The 13,175-nt window shown below is 41.8% G+C and overlaps 1 protein-coding gene across 1 annotated transcript; it reads right to left on the bottom strand.

The window, feature by feature from the left end:
• Window positions 1-4,935: 4,935 nt before the first annotated feature.
• LOC136445043 (tripartite motif-containing protein 3-like) lies at window positions 4,936-7,158 on the bottom strand. Its single transcript, XM_066442892.1, has 2 exons — window positions 6,876-7,158; window positions 4,936-6,581 (listed from the first exon to the last, which is right to left on the bottom strand). The coding sequence occupies exons 1-2, from the start codon at window positions 7,156-7,158 to the stop codon at window positions 4,936-4,938; spliced, it is 1,929 nt and encodes a 642-aa protein (XP_066298989.1).
• Between the last annotated feature and the right edge of the window lie 6,017 nt (window positions 7,159-13,175).

Here is a 13,175-nt window from a genome sequence, read left to right as displayed (position 1 = left end):
TTTGTGCATGAGAGTCGCTTTTTAGAGAGTTGCCAGTGGAATAGAATTTTTGAGAAATGCAGTAAGTCTTTTGTTTTGTATTTGTTATCATTACTTTGAATTGCTGCAGCTGTCAGGTGTCTTAACATGTCTCTTAAATTAATAGATTTTAGACAGGAATCATTTAATGAGCAACAAAATGGCCATGATTATTTGCCAGTGTAGTGCAGAGACCTTTGACCCTTGTCATAATACGCCTTAATTTTCCTGAAGTGTACTCTAAAAGGTTTAGCATGTTAATCAGAGATCACTGTAACCTGTTATATCGTCCCCAAGACAACATGCATGTACATTGTATATGAGAAAAATTTAAGAGGTACAAGCAAAATACAATGTAGAAAGCTCACCTGAATGTTGTAATGTTGGGTGTGGAACTTCGAACAACTGATTTTCCTGTGCAGGTGAACAGTTGAAGTGTGCTGTGGGTAAATATTAACCAGAGTGCTTCCCTAGCCAAGGTCACATGATTGTACACTGTAGTCACATGGCAGGCAATTTTCTGGGGCATAAACTAATTAGTGTTCGGTCGAAGGATGCCCAAAAAAAGAGTTACCGTTAACATTAAGCACAGCTGGAGCCTTAAGGTCACATTTGTACACATTAACTTGCCAGACATTCTTTTAAAACACTTATAAAAATATAATTGTTGTGTCGAACTACTAAGAGTGCACTGTTCCATTAAATTAAATGTGAAATGTGATCAGTTCAGCTCTCTGAAGAGTTAATCTAACACTGGTTGTGACAGAGATTAGACAGATGCTATATGTATATAATACAGTATTTACAGCTTCATTGAACGGGGAAATCCCCCCAAGCTCTTTTCAACAAGCACAATTGAGTCACCAAGGACTGCAACCCTTTCCGGTAGTGTGCATATAAGGCTACACCAAGTAATTTTTATGGATGACGTCCGCGCGCGCGTTGATTTTGGTCTGTTCCCAGAAAAAAAACAAGAAATTCCACTTCCTGTAACTATGATCAAAGAGTTACGACAGTGCTGCAAATCGAAAGAAACAGGACAGGACAACAACTGCTGTTCAACTTCAACTGATTTATTCAAATTATTGCTTTTTCATGATGAATAAAAGAATCGTTAGTTGTTACACTGTGTTCTCTCATTCAATTTGTGTCCTAACATGTGTCGTCGACTATTATATTTCAAATCTAGGCATCTTGTTTTTTTCGGCCCTTCTTGTTTTTTTTTGGCGCTCTCGCATTAGATTAAGGGTCTTCAAAGGACGTCATCCATTAAAATTACTTGGTGTAGCCTAAAGCAAGCAACAACAGCCGGGATTCAACTCCCAAACTCTAGTTCCAGAGGCAGGGTCAGTAACCACTGGGCTACAAGTCATGTTACTGAATGTCATAAGGTGCTCTAAGACTAGATTTATCTATCAGTGTCATTGTAGTTTCCACAACCCCATTTCAACAGTGCAACCGTTTAGGTACTATGTAGTACAGTCAAACTTGCATCCAACAACCAGTCAAGGGACCAAGGAAATATGGTTGTTGACTGGAGTTGGCTGTTGGATGAAACTCGGGTCGGATTGCTGATTTTGTGGGCATAAATGAGGCTGCATAAATACTTCACACGTACAGGACTTATCAGCCTGTTATGCATAGAAAATTACAAGACAAGTGAAGAAATACAGTATATACAAGAAAAAACAAACTAAACAGTTGTTGTCTACAAGACTACAATGCACTGTCGATTACATTGCCAATAAACGTTAACATAACAAAAGATTTTTCGGGTACATGTACAAAACCTTTGTTGTACTTACAATGAATGTTTACATTGACATTCGTGTCTCCATTGTTCTACATTTGTTGCTACATTTGAATTCACTTTGTTCTACATTTGTTGCTACATAAACACAAGCTTGCTGTCGACTGTAGAATCTTTTATTGAAATGCTCGCTGGACTGATTGCCGCTGTCAATCATTTTGTTGTTGAATGGAGTGTAAAGTCTACACATTATGACCCCTGAGGCCCATGAGGAAGTGGTTGCTGGTTGAAGCCTGTAGTTGGTTGCTTGAAAGAGTTCACTTACTATGTAAAATCGGACGGGACTGTCTGAATGTGGTTGTTGACAAGAGTTGGTTGTAGGATAGAGTTGGTTGGATGGACAAGTTTGACTGTACTACTCAGTAACAGTTTTGTTTGATTGGTTCTCAGTTTGAGTCTGGAAACATTTTGCCTCATGTTTACCTTTGGTAGCTGTGGATAACAAAGTCACTTGTAAAATCCCCTGCTGTTTGTCTGTCTATCTGAGTGTGTGTCTGTTAACATGTCTCGAGTTGATGGATCCTTATGATATTTGGTAGGGGTCAGGAAAATTATTATATATAAACTACGCACAAAAAGTTCGGAAACTTAACTTTGGTTGATCATATCTTCGTTGTTTTTTACAGATTTTGATGCATTATATATCATTATAAAGCTTGTGTGATTCCCTGTTCTATGATACCAAACTTATTGTGATTGAAAACCCACGGAACAAGTACCAGGACTAATAACGTGAGTGGGTCCCGGAGAAAAAGTGCCCAAAATTCCCTGTTGGTGTCATACGCGCGCTGTGACATCCTATCGGTATGGGCGCGGATGATGATTCAATATATTGTTTCCTCAGGTTCTAAGGTTATTTTTTAGAACACAGACCATTCAAGGTTATTTCTAGCACACAGAACATCCAAGGTTATTTTTAGCACATCGAAGAACCAATTGTTTACACCACATAAACACCTGCGTCCTGCAACGGTATCGTCATCCACAGGTGTTATTTTTTGTTATTGTTTCACAACAAACATTGGGGTATGGGGAGGCATAAACTCCAGGGGAAAGACAAGACTTGTACCAGGAACCCTCAATGCAGAAAGATATCGTGACACATTACTTGATCCGGTGGCCATCCCATTCCTCCATAACATGGGGCCGAATGCCTTGCTGCAAGATGATAACGCCCGCCCACACCGGGCAGGGATCATCGCCGACCATCTCCAGCATGCAGGTGTAGAGAGGATGGAGTGGCCCTCTAAGAGCCCGGACCTGAAACCCATCGAACATCTATGGGAGCAGCTTGGGCGAGCTGTCCGTGCAAGACACGGTGGCTGACCTAGGACGACTGCTGGTGGAGGAATATTAATGGGACGCTATCCCACAGCATCGCATTGCGCGCTGGTGACGAGTATAAGGAGTAGGTGCCGTGCTGTAGTGACAGCGCGTGGCTGGATCACCCGTTACTAAGACTCCTTACTAACCCGTTACTAAGACACAGATTGTTGGTTTTGATAAAGAATAAACTTAGCTTTCATGAATATGTCTTGTTTATTCTTGTTGATTTTTCACAATACTCTCGTACAGAAGTCAATATCAACAGAAGAATATGTACGGAATAGCCTGTTTGACTATAGTAAGGTAATCTGGGCACTTTATTTCTTCGACCCACTCACTTTAGCAGGCCTTATGCTCGTTTCATGAACTTGCAATCACAATACGTTTGGTATCATGGGAAAGGAAATCAAATAGGCTTTTAAATGATATGTAATATATTGAAATCGGTAAAAAAAATGACGGAAATATGATCGACCAAAGTTAAGTTTCCGAACTTTTTGTGCGTAGTTTATAATAATAGATGATTGGCCCCCTAGCAGTTTTCCAAGTATTGCAGCAGAACTTCAGGTTTTGATATGTCTTGCTCTGGACATGCTATGGTCATGTGTTTTGAGTGGTACATAGTAACTGTTTTGTTGAATTGGTTCTCAGTTTGAGTCTGCAAACATTTTGCCTCCTGTTTGTTAGCTGCTGATAACAAAGTCATCTGTAGCATTACCTGGCTGGGTTATGTAATTACCTTTGCCAAGAGGGTTATGTTTTCAGTGCTGTTTGTTTGTCTGTGTATCTGTGTGTGTGTTAGCATGACTCTAGAAGCTGTGGATGGATCCTGAGCTTGATATAGGCCCCTAGCAGCTTTCTAAGGTATTGCAGCACATTGCTGCACTTGAAAACCTGTACATTGTACATGTACAAGAACATGAACAGACACAAGGGACACTTTGGCCAACTTTATTTACATGACTGTTAAATCTAGAACATACTACTAGATGCAGAAACAACACCAACAGTGCAATGGACCCATGCCACAAAATTGTAAACTCAATAGCTGATTGAATGTCCCAAACAAGTATTACTAAGTTTTAGATAAATTGATATTGAACAAGATAACTACAGTACTGTACAACAGTGACCTAACATTTTCACTTTGCAATATTTCAGTTTATTGATTATAGCACCACAGATTGTCATGTAAGTTATCCAGCCAGTTTCTACCGTACACATAATGTTTATCATTCTAGCTCAAAGATTATGTCTAGCTTAAAGATTATGTCTAGCTTAAAAACTAAAGCTTTTTTACAGCATACATGGAATGACACTAGAGTTTTAAATGACCATGATTTAAGAGTTTTAAGACTGCGGTATGAAAATATATGGCCTCCGTCGGTCAGTATTGACCATGGTAAAATCCTAATTCACAACAGCCCTACAGCATCGACTATGGCTAAACAGCCCTATACGAGAATGGCAGTCTCTGCCACAAAAATCACATCTGTAAGCTGACTCAGTTCTGTTGCAAAGCTCTTTTTTGCAGAACCGCTTTTCTTCTGCGCTGTGCATCAGTCTGACTTCTCCTGATTTGAGCTGTCTGAACAGTGTGCATCTCCACCTGGAACGGTCACTTGCAAGGTCCTCCCAGTGCTCCGTATTAATATCTAGAGCCTTCAAGTCCCTCTTGCAGACATCTTTGCGGTATGAAAATAGCCTAAAATAATCCTAAGTGAGCTCACAAGAAAAGTTTCTGTAACATTACCTAATAATTATATTCTGCTCTCAGACTGTTACATGTATCTGTACTTCCTGATACAGTGGTCATCAACATCAGCTACAAACACATGTCCATCCTCTGTCACAGCCACCCCACAGGGCCAGTTCAGTTTGTCCCCATCACTGCTAATGGTGGCCAACCAGGTGCCATCTGGGCGGAACACCTGAAGCTTCTTGCCATGTTCTACACCAGCTACACCAGAGTCATCGCCTCCATTTACCAGAACTATGTTCCCCCTGCTGTCAGCTGACACCCCAAGAGGACCCCACATGTCCTGTGGCTGTGTGCCCATCTGACCAAACTTGTGTTGAAAGTTCAAATTCTTGTCAAACACCTGAACACGTTTGTTGTCTTTATCTGCCACAATGATGTTGTCTTCTTTATCCACACAGACAAAAGCTTGCACGTTAAACTGCCCCTCCCCCTGTCCCTTCCCTCCCACCTGTTTCACCAGTGTCCCATCTGCCTCAAACAGGAAGATGCTGTGTTTGTCTGGATCAGCTACAACAACCCTCCCATCCCTCTGTACTGCCAGGCCATAGGGCTTTGGACAATATTCACCCAGAGGAAATTTGTGCAGCAGTTCTCCTGATGGGGAAAATTTCTTCACTTCATATCCAGATGTCACCACTATGGTGCCATCAGTCTGAACTGTGAGTCCTACAGGACCAGGATCGACTGAAAATGAGGAGCAAAACTTCCCACTCACATCAAACACCTGAACACATTTGTTGAATGTATCAGCCACATACAGCCTGTCCCCCCTAACTGCTACATCTATAGGCATGTCAAACTGCCCCTGCTGGCTGCCCTTTTGCCCAAACCTCAGTACAGGGTTGTTACTGCCCACATCTACAGTGAGAGAGCCCAGGTCCTTCTTACCCCCCATACAGACCCCCAGTGTGTGTTTCTCTGAAGTCTGAGGTCTCCACTCTGCACCCCAGACCCTCCTAAGTCTGCTAGTTTGTCCCTTCCCTGCAGCTAGTGGGGGACTAGTGTGTGGTGTAGTCTGTATCAAGGTGGTTTTGCCCTGGGGGGAGGTCACCTCTATCTGCGGTGCAACATCCCCACCTGTAAGATCTGCCTTGTTGGTTGTGACTGTGACAGAGCAGGGCAGACTCTCTACTGCTGGCTCCTGTACATCAATACTGAACCCTGCAAACACTGACAAGGAACCCCCAGAAACCTTGGATAAGCTGCAGGGTTGAATGATCACTTTTGTAGGGCCTTCCCCACTACTGTTATCTGTTTCCTGCAAGGAGAGTTTGTTAAACCTTTCTTCCATGTCTTGCCTCAATACCAAAGCTTCTGTGTAATCCTTACAGTCTAACATCTTATGAACAAAAATCTCTGCTTCTTTGGTCTTTCCCAATTCCATCTCAAACTTTTCTTTCTCCAGAGTGAGCTCCCCTCCCCTGTCCCTGTTGACCTTCTGTACCCTGGTGATCATCTCCTGCTCTTCCAGCTGCAGTTTGGAGATCAGCCGTTTGTAGTGCTGCTGGATTTCCTTCTCTACCTGCTCACAGTTCTCTGCTGTGGCTGTGAGTTCCTTCATTAGGGTCTCCACTTTCTGGGTTATCTTGGAGATGGCTGCTTCAACCAATGCTTTGTACTTTGCTGCTTCTTTTTCCACTTCTTTGGGGTCATGAAGCTTCCCCCCTTTAGTGAGAGAAAATGGACAATAATTACAAAATCTTCAATAGACACTCAAATAACAAAACCAATGATGGTGTCACAAGAAGATAAGCTGATGTGTAGTTTATACACTTCCTTTATAGGTTTAAGTATGGCACTCTGTGTGGAAGCAATTAAAGTAATAAGTGTATAATAGTGAGTATACCTCTAAACGCTGTCACCATCTCATAGCATATCACTACTAACAATGACTTTGCCTTACTATAATGTTATTATTATACAAATTCTACAATGATGTTACAGATTATTCAGTCCTACCTTGAAGTTCCCTTTTCTGGTCTTGTTCAAGCCGTTCAGCTTCTTCTGCTAGCTTTCCTTTCTTTAGACTCCTTAAGACCTGCACGAGAAAGCCAAGGTTGCCCTTGCCGATCCTGTTGTCAGCCTCCAGCATGTTGAACATCTCGTGAGGTGTCGCTTGTTCGACTTTCCCCCGTCCGAGACCTTCACGAGCCAGAATTGCCCGCAGATTTCTGAGGTCTTCCTCTGACAAGCTGTCAGAAATCTTGACGAACAGTCGGGTAAGGGGGGAGAGTTCAGCCATGGTTGGTTTGTGTCTCCTTGCAGGTGCCTGGAGGGAAACAGAAATGAGAGAGTTTGAGATAAATGTCTACAGTTTAATTACTGACCTTGCCGTAGACCTTAGAATTTCTACCAGGATTGATGTTTTGTCGGTGAGCAAACAGAATTCCTCCAAAGTTTTTGTTTTCTTGCTGCTTACTTTCTATCTCTCTCATTGTTTGGAATCCCAGTTTTCCCCCAAGCCTTTGCAATTGGCACTCACAGTGCTTCTACTGTCAAAGATAGTCTCAATATTTTACTGTGTAAGGTGCATCAACATTAGTCGCAGTACAGTTTTTTTTCGGATTTTCAACATCATTGTCAAGCCAAAAAAACTGAATTTCATGCGCCACATCCACAACTGTCCCAAGAGTTGTTACATTGAGTGAATAAAAAAGTTATATTACACACATGTAGATGTAAACCTGTTACATGACTTGACTAAATGTGTTTTTTAGTTTACAATATACATGTAGAAGCACCATAGTGTGCATGAGAGTCGCTTTTTAGAGAGTTGCCAGTGGAATAGAATTTTTGAGAAATGCAGTAAGTCTTTTGTTTTGTATTTGTTATCATTACTTTGAATTGCTGCAGCTGTCAGGTGTCTTAACATGTCTCTTAAATTAATAGATTTTAGACAGGAATCATTTAATGAGCAACAAAATGGCCATGATTATTTGCCAGTGTAGTGCAGAGACCTTTGACCCTTGTCATAATACGCCTTAATTTTCCTGAAGTGTACTCTAAAAGGTTTAGCATGTTAATCAGAGATCACTGAGATCACACCATAAGATAGCCCTACCGGTCGAAGGTCATCTGTCACCTGCACCGCGCCAATCGCGACACTCAAACCAAAATTCATATAAGAGTATACCATTCCACAAAGACTGTTACAGATATTCTTACTACCCTCGTACTGTGAGGGAATGGAATTTACTGCCACAAGAGGTCACGGAGACAACTGATCCTCCCAAGTTCAAGGAGGCGGTGCTCCAGCACCTCAGAGGACAATAAGCGCAGCGCACTCCCCTAGACGCTTTACCCCAACAAGAGGGGTGTTGTCTAGTAACAGATCAAGATCAAGAAGACCTGTTATAACGTCCCCAAGACAACATGCATGTACATTGTATATGAGAAAAATTTAAGAGGTACAAGCAAAATACAATGTAGAAAGCTCACCTGAATATTGTAATGTTTGGTGTGGAACTTCGAACAACTGATTTTCCTGTGCAGGTGAACAGTTGAAGTGTTCTGTGGGTAAATATTAACCAGAGTGCTTCCCTAGCCAAGGTCACATGATTGTACACTGTAGTCACATGGCAGGCAATTTTCTGGGGCATAAACTAATTAGTGTTCGGTCGAAGGATGCCCAAAAAAAGAGTTAATATTAAGCACAGCTGGAGCCTTAAGGTCACATTTGTACACATTAACTTGCCAGACATTCTTTTAAAACACTTATAAAAATATAATTGTTGTGTCGAACTACTAAGAGTGCACTGTTCCATTAAATTAAATGTGAAATGTGATCTCAAACCAGTTCAGCTCTCTGAAGAGTTAATCTAACAGTGGTTGTGACAGAGATTAGACAGATGCTATATGTATATAATACAGTATTTACAGCTTCATTGAACGGGGTAATCCCCCCAAGCTCTTTTCAACAAGCACAATTGAGTCACCACGGCTTAACATCCCGTCCCAAGGACTGCAACCCTTTCCGGTAGTGTGCATATAAAGCAAGCGACAACAGTCGGGATTCAACTCCCAAACTCTAGTTCCAGAGGCAGGGTCAGTAACCCCTGGACTTTATGTCATGTTACTGAATATCACTAGGTGCTCCAAGACTAGATTAATCTATCAGTGTCATAATGTTTGTAGTTTCCACAACCCCATTTCAACAGTTTAACCGTAGGTATGTACACAGTAACAGTTTTGTTTGATTGGTTCTCAGTTTGAGTCTGGAAACATTTTGCCTCATGTTTACCATTGGTAGCTGTGGATAACAAAGTCACTTGTAAAATCCCCTGCTGTTTGTCTGTCTATCTGAGTGTGTGTCAGTTAACATGTCTCGAGTTGATGGATCCTTATGATATTTGGTAGGGGTCAGGAAAATTATAGTAAATGATGGGCCCCCTAGCAGTTTTCCAAGGTATTGCAGCAGAACGTCAGGTTTTGATATGTCTTGCTCTGGACATGCTATGGTCATGTTGTTTGAGTGGTACACAGTAACTGTTTTGTTGGACTGACAGGTTCTCAGTTTGAGTCTGCAAACATTTTGCCTCCTGTTTGTTAGCTGCTGATAACAAAGTCACCAGTAACATTACCTGGCTGGGTTATGTAATTACCTTTGCCAAGAGGGTTATGTTTTCAGTGCTGTTTGTTTGTCTGTGTATCTGTGTGTCTGTGCGTCTGGTAGCATGACTCTAGAAGCTGTATCTGATGGATCCTTATGATATCTGGTAGGTGGGTAGGGGTGGGGTAAATGAAGTATAAGGTTGATGATAGGCCCCTAGCAGCTTTCCAAGGTATTACAGCGCATTCTTGCACTTGAAAACTTGTACATTGTACATTGTACATGCACAGCTGGCGACATGATTTCCCTGGTGAAATGAAAATAAACAAACAAACAAACAAACAACAACATGTACAGACACAAGGGACACTGTGACCAACTTTATTTACATGACTGTTAAATCTTGAACATACTATTAGATACAGAAACAACACCAACAGTGCAATGGACCCATGCTACCAAATTGTAAACGGAATAGTTGACTGAATGTCCTGGACAAGTATTACAAAGTTTTAGATGAATTGATATTGGACAAGATAACTACTGTAACAGTTACCTTATTTTCACTTTACAATATGTCAGTTTATTGATAGCACCACAGATTATCATGTAGGTTATTCAGCCAGTTTCTACTGTACACAATCATAATGTTTATTATTCTAGCTTAAAACTTATGTCAAGCTTAGAAATTAAAGCTTTTTTACAGCCACATACATGAAATGACACTAGAGTTTGACATAACCAGCCACAATACTCCTCAGTCGGAGGTCACTGACCTTCATCAAGGAGCAACAAAAATGATAGAAGCATCATTGATTTAAGAGTTTTCAGACTGCATTTATCAAAATTGCCTAAACTAGTCCTCAGTGAGCTCATCAGAACCTAATGATTAATATATTTTGCACAGTTACATGTATCTGTACTTCCTGATACAGTGGTCACCAGCTACAAACACATGTCCGTCCTCTGTCACAGCCACCCCGTGGGGCCACTTAAGTTTGTCCCCATCACTGCTTATGGTGGCCACCCAGGTGCCGTCTGGACGGAACACCTGAAGCTTCTTGCCATGTTCTACACCACCTACCTCAGATACCTCTCCAATGTTAGTCAGAACTATGTTCCCCTTACTGTCAGCTGACACCCCATGAGGGCCCCACATGTCCTGTGGCTGTCTGCCCCACTGACCAAACTTGTGTCTGAAGTTCAGATTCTTGTCAAACACCTGAACACGGTGGTTAAGTTCATCTGCCACAATGATGTTGTCTTCTTTATCCACACAGACAAAACCTGGCTCGTTAAACTGCCCCTCCCCCTGTCCCTGCCCTCCCACCTGTTTCACCAGTGTCCCATCTGCCTCAAACAGGAAGATGATTTGTTTGTCTTTATCAGCTACAACAACCCTCCCATCCCTCTGTACTGCCAGGCCATAGGGGTCTGTGCAATATTCACTCAGAGGAAATTTGTGCAGCAGTTCTCCTGATGGGGAAAATTTCTTCACTTCTTTCCCACATTTAACCACTATGCTGCCATCAGTCTGAACTGAAAGTCCTTCAAGTCCAGGATTTACTGGAAGTGAGTGACAAAAGTTCCCACTCAGATCAAACACCTGAACACGTCGGTTATAAGTATCACCCACATACAGCCTGTCCCCCCTGACTGCTACACCTATAGGAGTGTCAAACTGCCCCTGCTGGCTGCCCTTCTGCCCAAACCTCAGTACAGGGTTGTTACTGCCCACATCTACAGTGAGAGAACCCAGATTCTTCTTACCCCCCATACAGACCCCCAGTGAGTGTTTCCCTGATTCCTGAGGTCTCCATTCTCCACCCCAGACCCCCCAAACTCTGCTGGTTTGTCCCTTCCCTGCAGCTAGTGGGGGACTAGTGTGTGGTGTAGTCTGTATCAGGGTGGTTTTGCCTATGTGAAACCATTTGGGAGGAGGGGAGGTCACCTCTATCTGTGGTGCAACATCCCCACCTGTTAGTCCCACAGTGCTGGGGAGACTCTCTATTGCAGGCTCCTGTACATCTATAGTGAACACTGACAAGGAACCTCCAGAAACCTGGAATAAGCTACAGGGTTGGAAGGTCACTTTTGTATGACTTTCCAAACTCCTGTTGCCTGTTTCCTGCAAGGATAGTTTCTGGAACTTTTCCTCCATTTCTTCCCTTAATGTGGAAAATTCTGTGTCATCAAAACAGTCTAAAATCTTTTTACAGAATATTACGTTTCCTTTGGTTTTTCCAAGCTCTGTCTGTATTTTCTTCTTCTTCTGAACCAGTTCCCCTTCCCTGTCTCTGTTGACCTTCTGTACTCTTGTGATCATCTTCTGCTTTTCCTGCTTTAGTTTCGTCCTCAGCCGTTTGTAGTGCTGCTGGATTTCCTTCTCTACCTGCTCACAATTCTCTTTTGTTGTTCTGATTTCCCTGTCAATGTTTTCCATTCCCTCGGTCATGGTAGACACAGCCACATCTACTGATGCTTTGTACTCTGCTGCAATTTTTCTCCCTACCAAAGGAAAAAATTGGATCATAGTTACAAACTTTGCTGTTTTAAAGGACGTATTGTAGAATTTGGTGGACAAAAACTACAAACATTCAGAATTTGAAAAATCTACATTCCGATTCACATAGTTACTTATTTGTAACTTATGTCCAGCATACATTGTATGCCTATCATTTTGTCACATTTCCATCATTAAAAAAAGGCGAAAACGCAAAACACGCAAAATCTGGTTTATTTGCATATTTTTTATCGGCCCCCATTTTATGATATTCAAGTAGGCCAGAGTAGAAATAACCAAATCGACTGTTGCGGTCGGAGATCGATTGTCACAGGAAAACCACCACAAGTGAACAAACTTCAGAACTTCGCATGTTTGATCACGTGTTCGGTGGATAGCCGGAAAATTGCACAAAATGACGGACAAGTCAAGCAGCGGTGGGAATGGCGCATATTTTTTTTCAAGGCGTTTGAGGGACACTACAAAGTCACATTCATACGTGATGAATATCGCTTTGCAGTGTGATAAGGTAGATTCAACTTATGATGTAGAAAAATGACCGAAAACAGTGAATTTTATTTTATGTTCCGATTACATCATTCTCTTAAAGACAAATCAGTACAATCAATGAGAAAAGAATGTCTGAGGAATATCTTATTTTCTCACATTGAAATATTTTTAAATGTACAATGATAAGTGTGAATATCAAGACTAAGCTGAAAGATCATTGCTCGTCTGGGTAGAGAGAGAAGTTTCACCTTCAGACAAGGTCATGTGGCTCCCAGCTGATGCATAGCCTGATTCCGATGATAGAACACTTCCTGCTGATATGGTGCTTGCTACTGATTGGACGCTTGCGATGGATTGGATGCTTCCTGTCCATGTTTTCTGTCTGACCTGTAATTCTGCTGGTTGTCTGGAAGTGTCCAGTGAGGCCAGCTGTGACGTCACCTGTTCCACCTGCACATTGTCAGGATGCTGTGGGTCTCCTGTGAAAAATTGAATGTGTACAAATTTATGTTTACTTCGCTGTTTTATTGTACCTGATCAAATTATGTAGTAACTGTTAGATTTTTATATCAAGCAGTAAAACCATATTCTTTGTCATGTTATTGATAAAAACAAACTTGACCTTCGTTTTCCCAAACTGTACTAAGTACCCAACTACCAAAGATCTATCTGGAGCTTCTCGAGTTATACTTCCCAC

Source organism: Branchiostoma lanceolatum, chromosome 11 (genome assembly GCF_035083965.1).
Source record: "Branchiostoma lanceolatum isolate klBraLanc5 chromosome 11, klBraLanc5.hap2, whole genome shotgun sequence".
In the NCBI taxonomy this organism is placed as follows: Eukaryota; Metazoa; Chordata; class Leptocardii; order Amphioxiformes; family Branchiostomatidae; genus Branchiostoma; species Branchiostoma lanceolatum.
Note: the sequence above shows the minus strand (reverse complement) of the source record. Positions and strands in the feature narration are given on the sequence as shown.

What these genes read in the sequence shown, in the direction of transcription:
- LOC136445043 (XM_066442892.1), bottom strand. Translation starts at nt 7,158, where the DNA reads ATGGCTGAACTCTCCCCCCTTACCCGACTGTTCGTCAAGATTTCTGAC. An exon ending in CCAGAAAAGGGAACTTCAAG is followed by an intron (nt 6,582 to 6,875) that starts GTAGGACTGAAT and finishes CTCTCACTAAAG; the next exon opens with GGGGGAAGCTTCATGACCCC.